Below are 18406 nucleotides of genomic sequence, written 5' to 3'. Positions count from 1 at the left end.
TGGAGGCGGCCCTAAGGGTTAAGTGCACTAAGCTGGCCTAAGATGGAGAAACCAATGCAAATGGCGCCGAACCAACCAGGTGATATGAATTTTTACATATGACAAGGGGTAGATACGCATTAACTCTTCAACTAAAAAACTCAAAAAGCAAAAATTCTACATTTTTTTTTTTTATAAAAATACCTAAACTAACTATCTATAATGAAGTGTCTAAAGACGAGAGTGCATAGTATTAAGAAACAGACGGAGAGGCTTACAGGATGGCGTTTTAATACAGCTATCAGGGAAAGGAGTTTATAACAAGAACTTGCTACCCAGGAGATGAAACCGTGGAGATGTGTAAAATCATGCAAAATAAAATAATAATAATAATAATAATAATGGTGGGGGAGGGCGGATAACAGTGTTAAGAATTAAAATCCGGTAAAGAGTATGGATAATAAAGCTGCAAATCTGTGAAGCAAAAATATATTTACAAGAGACGACTATTTAAAACGAGACCGCACAGCAGACAATGGCCTGTGCAGGACTATCTAGAAGCCCCCGGCTCTGACAGGTCTGTGACCACAGTAACAAGCAGAGGGAGGGAGCTTGTCAGGAGTCACATAGATTGATTTCTAAAGATAAGTATTTCTAAAGTTCGACAAATATTTGCATAAAAGTTCTTTGTTTCCTTCTTTTCTCTAACTTTTTCTTGTTTATTTAAATTGACATTATTGAACAAGTAGATTCCCATAGTCCTCTGGGGCTCAGATTATTGGTAAAGGGGGTAGAGCCTTGTCCAAGCCCCCCTGATCTTTCCCACTACGGTAACTGCTGCTGCTCTCATCATCCTCCATTTTTTTGCCGTGTTTCCGGAAATACTTGTATCGCTGGACGTAGGCTTTCACCAAGTTGTTTACTTTGACAGGGTTGATTTCTCCACTCTTGCTGTGACAGATCTATAAGCAGCAAGCGATGAAAGAGACATTAACCACATGACTTCTATGTTGTCATGCCCAGGTGGAGCCACCCATCAAAATTCCATCAACCTAAATTCACATAGTGACCAGAGATTGTCAGATTGCCAGATTAAAGGGGTTCTCCAGAATTAGAGACATTTAGCTGCTCTCTTCCAGAAAAAGCACCACCACTGTCTTCAGGTTGTGTTTGGTACTGCAGTTCAGTTCTATTGAAGTGCCTAGAGGACAGTTGTAATACCGCACACAACCTCAGGACAGAGGTGATGCTGTTTCGCTTTGTTTTACGAATCCTGGATAATCCCTTTAAATATTACTGATCACTGCTGAAGCAAACAAAATACAGCTAAAAGAAAGTATGGTGCAGGCGAAGTGTATACCGGCAAGTACAATACATTTATGACATTTCTATAATAGTTATATAACATTCAGTAGCAGCAATAGGGGCCAATGGCCCTCTGCTGCCACCACTTGCTATGTTGGGAACTGCAGGACTGCTCAAGCCCTGGTCCTGGCACAGTTACATACTACCAGTGCCACAGAATGCAGTGTTAAAGATACTGAATGTTCCCTAATTTCTATTATATAACAAGTTAATATTAGAACAGACATTACACTTGGGGAAGCTGTGTGTGTCAGCAGCTGCAGGGGCAGCACAGTGTAACAGAGCAAGCGGGCATGGCTGTCAATCACTGCTCACTCTGCTTCCCCCAGTGTAATGTCAATTTTAATGCTAACATGCATTAGAACAGATATCATAATGTGCTCAGTACTGCTAGTGATATGTAACTGTGCTGGGACCAGGGATTGGGCAGTTCCTTACACAGCCACTGGTGGCAGCAGAGGGGCCATGTTGCCCCTTACTGTCACTGAATGGAAAAAAAGAAAAATCTATAATTAATTAATTTTTTTGATAGCCTGTTGTGGACCTGCTCCTCTCTATGCCTGATCTGTTGCAATTCATGTCCAAATAAGTTCAAGTTCACATACTATATATGATGTATGTATGTTATATACACGCGCGCGTGTGTGTGTGTGTATATAACACACCACATGCATTAGAGGCATTAGTATACACATCATGGCCGCACTGTGCTAGTACAGATTAGCTCGGCTGCAGACTCTCAGCGGGTCTTGATATAATGGGATTATTCGGTGTTTGCGCTAAGTGAAGGATGAGCCCACCTTATGTACGGCCTTCCTCAGTATATCTTTATAATCTTCCTTTGTTATCTCCTTCCGCTGGTAATACGGCTTAATGGCCAGTTTCACCTCTTCCACAGCTCTCTCCTGTGTGTGCAGCTTCTTCAAGTACTGGAAAAAAAAGAAATGTCACCTGAAGCAGCTGAGACCAACTCAATGCCACTCACTTGTTAGCACTAGACTTAGATTGGGCTAGTATTGGTCTGTATTTTCTCTGGTTTCCTTCTACACTTCTAAACTATACTAAGTGGCTTCCTAAACAATTCTCAATATAGAAATTCAGTGTATGCACCATTATGGAAGATAGATGACGCTACAGAGGCAAAAGTAGAGCGCAATCCTGACCCGATCCCTACTGATTTGTATCTGTACCTTGTCCGTGTCTCCTCTGCCGTCAGAGCTCGTGCTGCCTTCCTGTTTTCCCAGCTCGGTGAGAGCTGTAGTGTTGAAGAATGAGCTGGATGTAGGGCCGGGCAATGTCTGTGTGCTCAGGCCCGAAATTCCAGTAGGGGTAGGAGGGCTGGAGCTACTACTGAGGGGAAGACCACCAAGAAGATACGGAGGAGCTGAATGACCCATAGATGACATAACGGGTGGAGGTGGAGGCTGGCTGACCAATGAGGTAGAAGGCTTGCTCTGATTGAGGATCTATGGAGGAATAAGAATACAAAAAAAAAATAACATGAGTCCCGTAAAAGCCCCTTCCTCATACTTTCCTTTTCTAGAACATCTGCTGTAATATTGTCAGTCTTTTGGAATCCAATAAAAAAAAAAAAAAAAAGTCAGTCTCCTCTAAGAATTCCCATGCATACAGCATATGCAGAGAATATATAGGACCATGAATAAGAACCATAAGAATTCAAAACAAGTCGGTGTTTCATTTATGTTTTTATAGTCTATCCATGCACAGTGTTTTAACTTCTCTGTTTCTACTGGTATGTGCATCAGACAATGTTATGTGTTCCCAGGGACTATGACGTGGTAGTGAGACGACTTTTGGATCATATATATGGGCCATCTGGGGGTATGTTTTCTAGAGAAAAGATACTGAGTGTACTAAAAGTCTTAGGAGCAATATCTGCACCTAGTGATGTCCCCAAATAAACGTTACTGGGCTGAAAATCACAAGATTAAGTCACAAAAGCACTAAGGTACATTTGGTAAGTTATCCAGATATACAGGACATATCTCCAGGAGAGAGGGGAATACGGCTGCAGGACCAGACTGCACAATTTGTTTGTAGTCTGTTACCATGGAGGCCCACAATTAGATGTAAAAACTGCTTCTATGTTCTCCATGTAAAGTGATGGTGGAGGAAAGTAATATATACATATTTGTATAGGTGCTTCACAAGTAATACAAAACTTTCTTGTAAGACTGAGGTGTCCCACTTTACACATCCAGATAAAGCAGAGCTAGGTATAAGCATTCACGGTATCCGCACCTGATTCGTCGCTTGGATGAGCTCCTGCGCCTTGGCTCTGCTCGCCATGTTCGCTTCTTCCATCTTGAAGAGTAAAGCAGTCACTGAAAATGGAATCAGACACAATAAAATCTCAAATACTTCATACATACAAAATGTTTCGACCTTAAAGACAAACTATGGCAAAAGGTAAAAATCCAGGGCGGCAGGGGATGGGAGCATGATAAAGAAGCAATGCTTACCCATCCCTAGGTCCCTGTAGACACTGCTCACTATCAACCTCTGGTCTCCAGTTTCTCTGGCTTTCTATGTCATCACAGGACACTACAGAAACTCTCCTCTCAGTCAGTCAGTGACTACAGGTGTCCCGCCTGAGTCACTTACTGGCTAAACAGGCATTTCTGAAGCAGGCTGTGATGTTGCAGGGCTGGGAGATCCAGGAGACCAATGCGGGGAAAGTACACAGTGATGCTATGCTGCTGGGGTAAGAGGATGGGTAAGTATCACTTTTTATTATGTTCCCACCACCCCTTGCCCTCCCCCAGATTTTTACATTTTGACAGAGGTCTCCTTTAATGCTTCACAGGTTGTAAAGTATTGTTTCCCAACGTGTGATTTTTCATTTCACAGGGCACGCTGAGAGTTGTTGTAGTTTTGCAACAGCTGGGGAGTAACAGGTTGGGGAATGCTTTAAAGGGGTTATCCAGCGCTACAAAAACATGGCCACTTCCTTCCAGAGACAGCCCCACTCTTGTTTCTAGTTTGGGTGCAGGTTTTGTAACTCAGTACCATTGAAGTGAATGGAGCTTAAGTGCAAATCACACCTGACCTGGAGACAAGAGTCATGCTGTCTCTGGAAGAAAGTGGCCAAGTTTTTGCAGTGCTGGATAACCCCTTTGAAGTGTATGGCCATCCTCAACAACTCTAACCATTAAAAGGCCTATTTCAACTACATGCAAATCTTAATAAAGGGATGTTCCAGCGTACAACAATTACTCCCTGTCCACAGTTGTCCGTTGTTTGTCGCCAATATAAACCAAAACATGGTGGAGGATCTTTTGCAAAATGGAAACCAATGGCTGTCAACAGTATTTACAGACGTACAATGGAGTCCACTGGATTCTGTGTCCATCATTTTGATGGGAAGAATAAAACAAGTCTATTCCTCCTGTCAAATATGACAATCTCTGAACAGAACAGCAGGGGTTGACTGATCACAACTTTCTTATAGAAACATAGAAGAACATAGAAGTATTGTTTTCTCACATTGCTGATCTTTCCCCCAACTAACCTCTCACTGTGTCCTCTTTTTTTTCTTTTTCTTTTTTTTTTTTTTTTTACTAAAAATACTTCCCTCCTGAACCTTATTTAGTCCTTCAACATATATAAGGGTTTGCATCATGCCCCCCCCCTTTCCCTTCTTTCTGCCAGACTATACAGATTCAAATCCTTAGTACTTTCCTGATATGGTTTATGCCTCACACTCTCCTCCATTTTTGTAGTCCTTCTTTGGACTTCTATTTTATCAATAGCTTTTTAGGTGAGGTCTCCAGAACTGGACACAGTATTCCAGATGTGGCCTCACCAGAGCTCTATACAGCGGGATCACAATCTCCCTTTTCCTGCTGGTTATACCTCTAGCTATACAGCCCAGCATAAGATTTGCTCTCCCCACTGCCTGGTTGCACTGGTGACTCATTCAGAAATCACTACCCCTAAATCCTTCTCTTCTGAAGTCTTTTCCAACACAGAACTGCTGATATGATACTCGGATAGAGGACTCCTCCTCCCCAAGAGCATTATTTTACATTTGGAAACATTGATCTGCAGTTTTCATTGTTTGGAACACTTATCTAGCAAAGCCAAATCATTTTCCATATTACTGACACCTCCAGGAATATCAACCCTGTTGCACACTTTTGTGTCATCAGCAAACAAGACGAACTTTACCTACCAAACCTTCTCCTATGTCACAAACATATTAAAAAAGAACAGGAACCAGAACAGACCCTTGTGGCCACCACTTGTAACCAGTCTCTGCTCGGAATATACACAATTACCAACAACCCTCTGATATCTATCCTTCAGCCAACCACAAATCCACTGAACTATCAAGGGATTAGCGAAATAAATATACTTACAGGCCAATACCCCACTTGTGGCACAATCAACTCCTGACTGCAGATTCCACGACATTGGCGCAGGAGGTGGTGGAGGAGGTGGCGGCGGACGGGGAGTTTCTTCTTTAGGTTCTGAAATACTATCGACCTCCACGTCGGTACTTCTCTCCGGATCTGGAGGAAGTTCCTCAGGCATGAATGACACATCCGGCGTCTTGCAGCTACTGTCTACAGTCTGTGAATCAGGGGTGAGCTCCTGCTCATTGGCTGGCTTAGGTGGACTTGGGGGTTTTACCTTAATCTCAGTTTTCTCGGTATCTGACCAAATAGGTTGTTCTTTGGTTTCAATCGGGCTTAGGATCTCCTGACTACAGCTATCTGCCTTAGATTTCTTGAGGGAGGCCTTCGTTTTCAGCTTCTTTTTCTTCTTCTCTACCGTTCCCTTGGTTTTAACTAGAGCTCCTCCGGCTGCTGCGGCCTTTACTTTCTTAACACCAGTCTTGGTTTTTAAGCCTTTTATTTTTTTAGGCCTTAAGAGAGGTTCTTTTACATCTTCAGGGTCAGGTTTTGGCCGACTACTCTTGATATCTGCCATCTTTTCTTCAGATTTAAGGAACGGAGAGCGGCTCTCTCTATCCCGACTAAACTTAACCCCAATGGATCCGGCTTCCTTCACTGAAGTTGTACTGCTCACTCCTTCTCGGATCAAGACGGCAACTTTAGACTGAAGTTTGACCTTTCTGGTTGAGCCTCCTTTGCTGTCTTTATGACCGGTCTTAATTTTCTTAGGAGTCTTATCCTTCTCAGCACGAACCTTTTCTCTGTCTAACTTCAAAGGCTCTGGCTCAGGTTCAGGGACATCTTTGAACCGTTTTTTATACCTCTCCCGGCTATCATCTGTATAAGATCGCTTTCTATCCCGCTCTTTAGAGATTTTCTGCCTGCTATCTCTATCATCTTCTACCCGTTTGGAGTCAAATTCCATAGGCATTCTCCTTTTGCCAGAATCCGATTTCCCCGAATGCCGATCATAAGATCGACTACATTTACCATCCCTGTCATCAAGAGTTTCACGGTCAGAATAGGTTTCAAAGCTTAGTCCTTCAGAATCGTACAGAACTTCTCTTTTTCCAGACAGCTCAGGAGTGCGAAGCAACTCCTCCCTATCCAGTTTCTCTTCCGGATTGACAGTAATAGTTCTTTTAATGGTAAAAAGATCAGCATTATTGAGATCCTGGATGGAAGGCGGCACTACAGACCGACTGTCTCGTCTCCTCCTTTCTAGCAGTGGAGGATTTTCAACCTTAGGTTCGTCCAGCAAGTGCCTTGGTCTTGGTTTATCTTTTTCCTTTCGTTCATTGGAGTGACGTGAAGACCGCCTGTCATGATCTCTTTCTCTGGATTTAGAACGGGATCTCTTCTTCTTTTTCTTTACATCTGATCGATGTTTCTCTTTATGTTTATCTTTACGAGACCGGTCAGTACTACCAGAGTGGGACCACCGACTTCTTTTCTCCTTTGATTTAGATCTACGGCTTTTTCTCCTTTCAGCCGATGTACGGGAAGAGCCTACAGCAGATAAGCTGGTGCTAATAGAAGGTGACCAAGAACGCGATCTCCTTCGTTCTCTAGACCGAGAACGAGAAACCTTATTGTAGGATCGTGACCTGGAATGCTTACGGTCCTTACTGTCCTTTCCCAGTTTTTTTGCACTGGACCACGAACCAGATGTTCTCGGTTCTTTCGACCTCTTTCGTTCTCTTGACCTCTTTCTCTCCCGTTTGCTTTTTTTACGGCTACGAGAGCTAGAAGGAGAACGAGATTTTGATGTTTTTTTAGCTCTCTTAGGTGACACTGACTTTTTACGATACCTCTCTCTGCGCTGATTTGTTATTTTACGTCTAAGGTCCAGCCCCTTCCATCGGCTATCCATTTGATTTTCACCAAAGTCGATCTGCAAGGCCCCTTCCTCATCTGAATCTGCATGCAAAGATAGAAAGTCATCTCCTTCAACCATCCTAAGTGGTCTCTCCATGACACGACACCGGCTGCGGAACAAAGGCATTGGACTAAAACAGTCTTCATCTGGCTGTACAATTTCTCCTTCTTCAATTTCCGAATCGTATTTCCTATCAGAGTCATCATCCCGATCCCTCCTTTCGGAGGAGTGTCTCCGTTTATGGCGCGATCTTGACTCGCTACCAAGTTTGGCAATTTTTTCTAACCGTAGGTAGGATTTCATGTCTGGCTTTGCTAAAGACTCTAGTGATACTTTAATTTCAACCTTAGATTTTGATTCTGCTTCTGATGTCAGATCTGTTTTTCGATTAAAGTCCTTACCGACATCTACAGTGAATACTCGTCTTATTGGCTCCACTGATGTCTCTGATGGATTGGCTTCACTCAAGGTTGAATCAGCAGCTGGTGGTTCATCGATTACTTTTTCTTCAGATACTTTAGGAGATGCTTCTTGTACCTCCATGTCATCGGTCGTGTCCAGGTCTATGCTGGAGCTAGGACTGTAGGGCTCAAAATCCAGTTTGGAAGCAGAGTTTTTGGAAGCAGAGTCTGAGGGATCTTTGGAAAGTCTTAACTCCATTTTATTACTGTCACCTTCCGTAGCAACCTCATTCTCCTCTGTTCCTTGAAATTTATCACATTCAGCAGATTTTGAACTTTCCTTGTTTTTGTCTAGGCCATGATATTCTTGGCTTAAGCTATTTTCATCATAGATACCTGCCAAGGCTTCAGATAAGCGACCTTCAGGATGGGATTCACTCCCAATGTCGTCATCATCATCCTCATAGGGTGAAGGACTGCGCTCAGAAGAACTTGGATTAGAGCCAGTAGGATCGAAGGGATCATATTTTTGATCCTCCTGCTCATCCAATTCCTTTTCTGGGGAGTCCTCATAAATATAATCTCCATTCACATTCTCCTCGTCTGTAGGGTGAAAAGGGTCATAAATATCTAGGTCTTGTGATCTATTTGACTGTGTGCCACTACCGCCAGCAGAGAGTGCGGGATTCTGGGAAGATGATGATGAATAGGAGGAACTTGTATCAGTTTTTTCCAAAGAACCAGCAGGCTGCGAATGTTGGTTGTTTGAGGTGGAGCCTTCGCCACCTAGTGGTCTTTGTTGTCCACCCGATACCCCAGTGCCATTTCCTAGAGCCAGTCCTACAGACACTAAAGCAACAGGCTTATTTTTAATAAATTTAGTATTGCTATTTATCAAACTAGTCCTGTTCAAGCAAAGTTTGTTCTGAACCCTAGAGATGGAGAAGGCATCCAATGGACCTCTGCCAGGCCCCGGAAGTCCTGGTACCCAGGCTGCTGTAGGACTTTCTGGTGGCAAAGTCCTCTCCAGATGAACATCCTTTAAGATCTGCGTTACAACACATTTCGTGCTTGTGCCAGTTCTGTGCAATGTCCTGGGCATACAAGGTTTTATATTCAGAGGGTATTTAAGATGTTCCAGTGATTCCTCAGTTCTTGAAGGTGGGGATGCTGTCTTTTTCATTGCTGATTGTCCTTCAGTGAGTTGCAGCCCTGAGGTACTTAGGCACACTGTAAAAACACAAAACAGGCAATGAGCAAGGTATTAGGGACAACGCAAGTCAGGAAAATGTCATAACAGCATAGTGATAACCGAATAGTGATAACCGAAAACTGGTTATCTTAGGTGTATGCTGTCAAACGCATTCACAAGAACAGACCCCCTCACTGCAGACTACATTTTATACATTTATGGGGAATTTACTGAGTACATAAAAATGGCTGCAATTGTCAAATTGGCATGGGGATGCGGGTGCCGATGTCCTTTTTTTTAAACCGCACTCCGGTTCCCGCACATAGCACCGGTCTATTCCAAGTCATCGGCTCGCCCTGAAGCATTGGAGACAGACACATCTATTGATTTACAAATCTTTAAGCGATGTACCTGCTGGTACATTCACTTTAACTGTTTAAAAACGTGTGAGTGTTTGGCACCAGACCTTTTCCCAGCGCCACAGCTCAGGGTTTAAGCTAAGCTGCCCTCTGAAACAATGCAACATTCTAGTAATGTTAGTAGTTAGCTAAAAGGCAAAGACATCTGCCCCATGGCTGGGAGTGGTGTAATACCAACATAATGTTATACACATCGTCTCCCCCCAACTGCCATGCTAACACTCTCGGGTCCTTTGGTGGTCTCTGCCTCCTTTGAGTTCCTGCAAAGTCTTGACCACACAGGAAGCTATTGGAGCCATTGACTGGCTTGCAGGTGCGGAGGTAACAGGAACCTGACAGAGGGAGGGACCAGGTTGGTGAATATTTTTTATTATTTTCACATCAACCACAGCTGTGGAGCAAATCTATTTTTTTTTATCTGGAGACCTATTCAAATCTACTGACAGACTCTCTTTAGAGAGTAGCAGAAGACTATAAATAATTTCAGTGGGAACCGAAACCACTGTGAATAAAAAGTAAGTGCCACACACCTGATTTCTGAAATCTCCAGTGTCGGTTCCTTCTAAAGACTCCTGACCCCGTACTTGAAAAGGCTTCAACATCTCCAAGTCTAACCTCTGCCAAAAGTTCAATTTCATCCATTTCTTCCATGGAACTTGGGAGGGAAAAAAAGTGGAGAGTCAAGTAATTATACTGTTAAATAAATAGAAAAAAATTGGACATGCTCAATGAATGGCATCAAGCCTCTAATTGTTAGGTTTCTAGCAACAGCAGCCATGACTATGTGGGAAGCTGTCAAGAGTATTACATGTTCCCATTGAACTTGATGGTGTCTCCTCTCAACTATACTAACTATATAACTAATAGAAGAGTAAATAAACATCAGACAAGTGTCAAACTTATTACCAATGTATTGTCAAAGATTACCCAATATAGTGTAATAGAAGGCGCATGAGCCAAGTTTTGAAGGGTCAGGGCTTGTTTGTAAACTCTCCCCCATCTGATATTGGTGGCCTAAGGCTAGACACCCCTTTAACATATGAAGCCAAGCACTGATACTCACTACAAGTCTTCATGATCTAGGTTCTCTTCTATAGACGACTGGAGATGAGACCCTGGTGTGATTGTATTTTCAGCATATTCCAATGCACTAGCCAGACTAAGCAACAGATCTGGTGTGGGTTCATAATTCTGCAAAAAAAAAAATACATAGTTTTCAAGAATACATAGAATACAAAGTACTCCTAAAAACTGCACAATTCTTGTAGTCCACCTACTACTTGGAAGGCCATATGGCGGCAAGGGACATATTGCATAACTAGAAATGTTTGAAATACTGTCATGCGGAAAGGTGTCCGATAACAGTGGCTATGTAGGCTGGAATATGGAAGTCAAGGAATATGGAAAGTTTTCATTACATTTTTTTTTAATTAACAATAAGTAGTTAGACATACAGAATTTTCATTTTCTACATGGAGGCAATTGGTCTCTTCTGGATCCACAAAGGTCTTCTGTGGTTTCTTTTTACATGTCTTTTTTGACTTGGGACATTTCGATTTTAAGTCTGCAAAATTAAAAAGCAAACAAAAACAAAACACGATTACATGTAAAATTATAGATATATAAACTCATTATAATAAGTCATCCATAGGTAGAGTGTATAGCAGTATCCTAGTATGTTATCACCACCCCACATCTTGCATTGGCCTCACACTGGCAGTATTATTTCACTTCTTCCTGATGACCTCATGTAAAGAGCACAGTTCAGTGACAACCCCTCTGTTATGAGGACACACAATCCGGAAATCAGCAACATAAAAGATCATACATAGCTATCACTAGAGAAGAGCAAATTTACAGTAGTAAGGAAGTAAAGCTCTTCACTAGCTCGACAGTCGGCTTATCATCCCACTGCCTTTTACCTCTATGCTGCTCCTCTGCGGGTGCTTGAAAATGCAACCCTAAATGCAATCCTGGGAAACTGGGAGCTTCCCAGGACTGGATCCAGCTTTTCCAGGCACCTGGAGCAGAGCGGCACGGAGTTCAAAGGCAGCCGGATGATAAGCAGACTGTCGAGCTACTGTAAATTCGGTCATCTCTAGCTATCACACTATCCAAATGTGTAGACGGCTTACCTGTAACCCTGTGGAGCGTCTTCTTACTTTCACTGACAACTTGCTGCAAAGCTTTCTGTAATGAAATAAAAAAAATCCTTTACAAACCTAAAAGTCCATCTGTCCAAAGATTACTGGTGACCTAAAGTGACAACCAGTGGCCCATGTGATTTTTTATTATTATTATTATTATTATTATTTCTTTTAAGTAATCCGTATGCTACGTGAATTTTTTTATAGACTTATACGGGTACCTCCACACCAGAAATACGGACTATATTGGTGCAGTCCTATTTTTGTAGATCCAGAAAAAAAAACAACAACCCTGATGTGTGAATGAAGCGCGTAAACATGAATGGGTCCACATACAGTTCTTAATTGCATATAGTATGCAGACAAAAAAAAAAATACATGTGTGCATGAGGCCTTTAACCAGTGATCCCCAACCGGTGGCTCTCCAGCTGTTCTAAAACTCCCAGCATACCCCGACAGCCTGTGGCAACAGCTGGGGATCATTGTATTACAGCATATAGACTTCATAGAAGTCAGACTAAAACTGCAAAGGGAGGCTGGGTTTACACATAGGGGGAGATTCATCAAACATGGTGTAAAGTGAAACTGGCTGAGTTGCCCCTAGCAACCAATCAGATTCCACCTTTCATTCCTCACAGACTCTTTGGAAAATGAAAGGTGGAATCTGATTGGTTGCTAGGGGCAACTGAGCCAGTTTTACTTTACACCCTGTTTGATAAATCTCCCCCTTAGTATTCTAAGCAGTGTTTTCTGTACGCTACACATGCAGTACTGCAGCAAAAAACATACTGTGTGTGAACTTAGTCACTTGCACACCTATTGGCCAAGGCTTAGAGAATCTGGACCCATGGCGGTATGAGACTTATGTTGAGATGACCACTTTAATGTGATGAGATTACTTTGTGTTTCCTGATGAATGTATGGGACATGTAGAGTATGGGTTACCAGAATAATGTGTCCAGGGCAGAGCACTTCCGGATGATCGTGTTCGGTGACGCTGGCGGAAAGCTCCTGTTCATCCTCTGATAATACCGCTTCTGCTGTCGATGTGGATTCTGCCTTGACCTCCTCTTCAGCATCTTCCTTGGGTTGTTTCTGTTCCTGGTGGTCTTCTGCCATTACTGCTGCCTGCTAAGCTTCTGTGGGTCTTCTGCACCTAGCAGAAAAACATTATATATACGTTATAAAGATTGTTAGGAATAGAAGACGCAGAGCAGTGATCTCCAGTAATGATGGTTTCTTTAACAGCTGCATGGTCAGCTGATAGGATAGCAGAGAAAATCGGTGTGACTCCCACTGCAAGCACAATGAGGTGAAAGGGATCAATGCGAAAAATGAAAAGAATCTATTGCTCCAATGAGTAGATACATTGTGGGAGATGTGGGGTCCGTCTGCAGTGAAAACTACTAGTACCCATGTCTATGCCAGGAATGAAAAACTACGCCACTGGGAAACGCTTAGTGACTTACTGGCTACTACTACTACTATGACTTTACTGAAAGAGTAGTAGATGCTTGGAACAAACTGCCAGCAGATGTGGTTGGTAAATCTACAATAATAGAAAGTAAACCTGCCTGGGATAAACATATATCTATCCTAACATAAGAAGGGAAATACTAAAAGGGCAGACTAGATGGACCCAGTGGTCTTTTCCCCCTTCAGTGAGAATCACACAATGCAAGCAGAACGCTAGATAGGAAGGTGTCATAGAAACACTATGACAGTTCTTCCTGGCTCAGTGAAGCAGCAATGTGAAAGTTAAATCACCCTGGATAGAGAAGGGTATATACAGAACCCCCCTTCAAATACCATGACCACCACAACGCAGCAATACTATTTAGCGCTAAACAACACGGTCCAATTTAATTAACATTTATATCAATTCAGCAATTGAATGTGTTTTATATAAAATATTCCAAAAATGTTAGATTGTAAATCCGCCGCACGTCTGTTCTGCTCTAGGTTGGAACGGATCTGTGATGGATTTTCTGAAAGCATCAGCAAAATCTGCACGGACACATTCTACATTGATTTTTTTTACCCTTTTTTCAGCTTCCACAGGAAAATCCACATTCTGTATGTATCAGTCTTCTGGATTTTAGTGACTATTTGCTATAGAGAATCTGACCTGTGTGAACTTACCCCAACAGTCTAGTTGTCTGAAAGAGAAACACAGACTGAAGGGCTCTACAGAGAGAGCAAGCCCCTTTGTCACTGCACAGGGGTTTCTCTGTTCATACTAAGGCAAAGGTGTCAAACTGAGGCCCCCCAGCTGTCACAAAACTACAATTCCCATCATGCCTGGACAGCCAAAGCTAAAGCTTTGGCTGTCCAGGCATGATGGGAATTGTAGTTTTGCAACAGCTGGAGGGCCGGAGTTTTAAACGTAGACACTAATGCGTGTGCTCTCCCATAGAAAGGCGGAATTCCGCCTGATTTGCTAAGTGTGAACATACCCTTAGAATTAAAGTGAAATCTGACAGCATGAATATAAGGCCAAGTCTTTGATTTCCTCTAAAGATGGATCAGGCCAGTGACCATTTATCGTACCTAATCCTTTCCATACAATATTCAGAAATTTTACACTGCATGTGTAAACCCTATTCAGATTGGCGCAGATTGTCATCAGATTTTTGTGAGGAATACATACTGTGTGAACAGAGCCTTTCTGGAAATCTAACGCCATCCTCACAACATGATCATTGGTCTGTGGTAACTATGGCTGTGACACAGGTCATGTGGCCAAAAATCACTGTGTCAGTTTGTAAGAATAAGAACAACCTAAGGAAACCCTGTATAAAGCGGAGGAATCTGTGTGCATTACATTGTCTTCTCCCCCAGATATCGGACTGATGGTTGGCTTACACAGCAAGATTATCTGACAGATTATCTGCCAAAGATTTGAAGCCAAAGCCAGGAGTGGATTTGAAAAGAGGAGAAATCTCAGGCTTTCCTTTATGACCTGATCTCTGTTTATAGTCTGTTTCTGGCTTTGGCTTCAAATCTTTGGCAGATAATCTGTCAGATAATCTTTCTGTGTAAATGGACCTTTAGACAGAGAAATGTATCTGACAGATTTTTGAAGCCAAAAACCAGGAACAGATTATAAACAGAGAACAGATCGTAAAGGAAAGACTGAGATTTTCTCATCTTCTCAAATCCACTTTGGCTTCTAAAATCTGTCAGATATATCTCTCTGTGTAAAGGCACCATAAGATGGGAGGATATGGAGGGGATGGAAAGGATCACTATTATTTACACAACAAGGAAAGTTTTGATACAATTTTGATACAAAACCAACAGTAACAAACAGAATACATTATAAAAGCGTGTACTATGGCGCTCCTCCCTGTGCAGATCTGTCCATAGAGGCCTATAGAGAAGGTTGGGCAGGTATGACAGCTCTAGGATCTATGTGTATCGCCATATATACTATATACATGACCCCCAATGAAGCTAGAGAGGTGCCCCACCTGATGGCTCTTTAGTGGTTGCAGAACTACAACTCCCAGCATGCCCTCATAGCCTCTAGCTGCTGGGCGTTGGAGCTGTGCAATCACTGTAAATCCCCCATTGGGTTCCAGTGATTTAGGACAGATGTATGCATCTCCTGGACTAGAAATGACAGCACACCAGTGTAATATATTATACATTGCACCATCCTCCCTATATACAGTGATTACCGAGCTCTGGATACACCATAAGCACGCAGTGATGTCTATGCATGGTGATCTGCAGCAGGGAGGCCGCCCTGACATCAGCCAGGCCTGCAGCAATGGATCACCGTGCCATAGACTACCGCGATCAGCCATCAGCCCCATCCCGCAGTCTATACCCCATCCCCGGCAGGAAGACCCCTCCCAGCCCCCCGGCCTTCTCTCCCTGTCCTCATATGCCGCCCGTTCAGACGCACCGACTCACACAGGCGCTTCCGCTTACAATCCGCCTCTACCGGGACGGCCCGCACTGGCGAAGGACGATCTCTGATGGTTATTTCTTAGCTTTACAACAAAGGGAGCTTCCCCATCCCTCCAGCGGCCGCCATCTTACCCCGCTGCTTCAGCGGGTGCTAGCAGCTGCGCGGCATGCTGGGCGTTGTAGTCCTGTGGCGCAGATGGTCACTGCGTAGGTCGGGAAGCCACATTCAGACGCGGACTACAAATCCCATGGTGCACTGCGGCCTGCGTTCGTACTCTGCTGGTAGCCAGTCGAAAGGCGCGACGGGAAATGTAGTTTTGTGAATGGACAGCAGGCGTCGAAGGACTAGAGTCTGTACAAGGGGGACGCACTATGTGACCCAGAATGCAATGCGGTGCAGCGGAAATGACTCAAGAACAATGCACCGGTGGAATGCCGGGAGTTGTAGTGAAAGTGTAGCGCCGCAGCAATTGCGCATGTAATGTTGAATTATTGTGTATGTTTGTATGAACTGGATAAAGTTGCGGCTGTTTGAATGTGTGTAAGGTAGACCACTTATGGTGCCCAGAACTGACCTGGCTAACTATGTGCCTGTGTGAGGGACAGGCTGGGGCTTCAGGAATGGTGTTAGAGAAATTTACTTCTATTTAAAAATCTCAAGTGTTCCAGTACTTATCAGCTGCTGTATGTCCTGTGGTGTGTTCTTTCCAGTCTAACAGGTGCTCTCTTCTGCCACCTCCGTCCAGAGCAGGAGAGGTTTTCTATGAGGATTTGCTGCTGCTCTGGACAGTTCCTGACATGGACAGAGGTGGCAGCAGAGAGCACTGTGTCAGACTGGAGAGAATACACCACTTCCTGCAGGACATACAGCAGCTGATAAGTATTGGAAGACTTGAGTTTTCTTTACATAGAAGTATTCTAAAAATGAATATAACCTTCTAAAATTAGTTAAAAGGAAAAAAAAATGCTGAAATACCTCCTTAATTGCAGACCACACCTGTACTGGAGACAAGAGCGGTGCTGTCACGGGAAGAAAGTGGCCATGTTTTTCTAACGCTACATTACCCCTATTTAATATTGGCACAGCCCCTTCGATGCCAAAGCTCCCATCACCTCTCCCATACAGTGACCCAGTAGTGTTAGGGGCTTACTGGGCATAGTAACAAGGGGCTGCTGCTAAGCTCAGTAGTAACACTAAGTGGCTGTAATATAGTGTTATAAGAAAGCGTGTGCCCGGGCAGATTATATCTGTACAATTTCTTTTTAGCTATGGCAATGGCTTCTTATTTTACAGAACAGATATCTCTAGGAGGTAAAATATGATACATTGTCATGGATAGCACGCATGACTGTACAATACACAATTTAAAGGGGTTATCCAGCGCTACAAAAACATGGCCACTTTCCCCCTACTGTTGTCTCCAGTTCAGGTGCGGTTTGCAATTAAGCTCCATTTACTTCAATGGAACTGAGTTTCAAAATCTGCCCCCAAACTAGAGACAACAGTAGGGCGAAAGTGGCCATGTTTTTGTAGCGCTGGATAACCCCTTTAAGGCTGGGTTCACACTACGTATATTTCAGTCGGTATTGTGGTCCTCATATTGCAACCAAAACCAGGAGTGGATTAAAAACACAGAAAGGATCTGTTCACACAATGGTGAAACTGAGTGGATGGCCGCCATATAACGGTAAATAACGGCCATTATTTCAATATAACAGCCGTTGTTCTAAAATAACAGCACATATTTGCCATTAAATGAAAACAGAGTTGCTTTTTTTTTTTTGCTCCACAATTGTCCTCAGGTTGTGTGTGGTATTACACTTCAGCTCCATTCACTTCAATGGAAAACCCAATCTGAGGACAGGAGAGGTGCTGTGTCTGGAAGAAAGCAGCCATGTTTTTCTGATTTTTAACATGGAAAGTTATGGAGCCAGGTTTACATCCTGTAGTATTCTGATCAATATTTTAAATTTGTATTTGTAAAACAAAAACCAATGGATCAAACACAGAGAAAGTAAACTAGAGAGGTTTATATCATTCATGTTCTGGACCTGCTCCTTCGGCTGTCCAGTGTCCAGGCATGATGGGAATTTTAGTTTTGCAACAACTGGAGGGCGGGAGGTTCCCCATCCTTAAATTAAATACTGATGTAAAATACCGGCCAGAATACAGTACAGTGCTTCTCAATTCCAGTCCTCAGGCCTCACCAACAGGTCATGTTTTGAGGATTTCCTTAGTATTGCACAGGTGATATAATTATACTCAGTCCAGTTGTCACTCAGTTGTCACCCCTGATCTGTCACCCTATTTTCTTCTCTTGCCATAAGCATTACATATGGAGGACAGTAGAAACATAGAAGATTGTCGACAGAAGAAGACCACTGGGTCCATCTAGTCTGCCCTTTTAGTATTTCCCTTCTTATTTTTTTTTTAAACATATTTTATTGGATTTTCAATAGTACAGGATAGGGACATGCATATCGACATATTATTCGTTGTACATCTCTTCTACATCACAGCAAAGATAACCTTAGTAGGATGGTATGACCCCATATCACGGAATAATGTACAGCGCGTTGTGAAATCAGTAGTACCCATAACCCAAGTTTGCAAATGACCGCATTTCTAGGGCCCTACTGACCCTCATTTCCTAATGATGGCACTGTGATCCATACCCGATATGC

At 43.0% G+C, this 18406-nt stretch overlaps 1 protein-coding gene across 6 annotated transcripts; it reads right to left on the bottom strand.

Annotated features, from left to right (window-relative positions):
* Positions 1 to 253: 253 nt before the first annotated feature.
* On the bottom strand, positions 254 to 16024 carry SCAF1 (SR-related CTD associated factor 1). Of its 6 annotated transcripts, none has more exons than XM_069947616.1 (11): positions 15717 to 16024; positions 12749 to 12959; positions 11792 to 11846; positions 11111 to 11220; positions 10720 to 10847; positions 10187 to 10311; positions 5727 to 9275; positions 3607 to 3689; positions 2535 to 2810; positions 2145 to 2273; positions 254 to 941 (listed from the first exon to the last, which is right to left on the bottom strand). In XM_069947616.1, exons 2-11 carry the CDS (start codon positions 12920 to 12922, stop codon positions 750 to 752), a joined length of 4821 nt encoding a protein of 1606 aa, XP_069803717.1. In that variant the 5' UTR covers positions 12923 to 12959; positions 15717 to 16024; the 3' UTR covers positions 254 to 749. The 6 variants fall into 6 exon arrangements, with proteins under 6 accessions (XP_069803717.1, XP_069803719.1, XP_069803718.1 ...); XM_069947618.1 differs by having other exon boundaries at positions 12749 to 12953; XM_069947617.1 differs by having other exon boundaries at positions 15725 to 16024.
* Between the last annotated feature and the right edge of the window lie 2382 nt (positions 16025 to 18406).

This window comes from Dendropsophus ebraccatus, chromosome 12, assembly GCF_027789765.1.
Source record: "Dendropsophus ebraccatus isolate aDenEbr1 chromosome 12, aDenEbr1.pat, whole genome shotgun sequence".
Lineage (NCBI taxonomy): Eukaryota > Metazoa > Chordata > Amphibia > Anura > Hylidae > Dendropsophus > Dendropsophus ebraccatus.
This window is presented reverse-complemented; position numbering and strand designations above follow the sequence as displayed.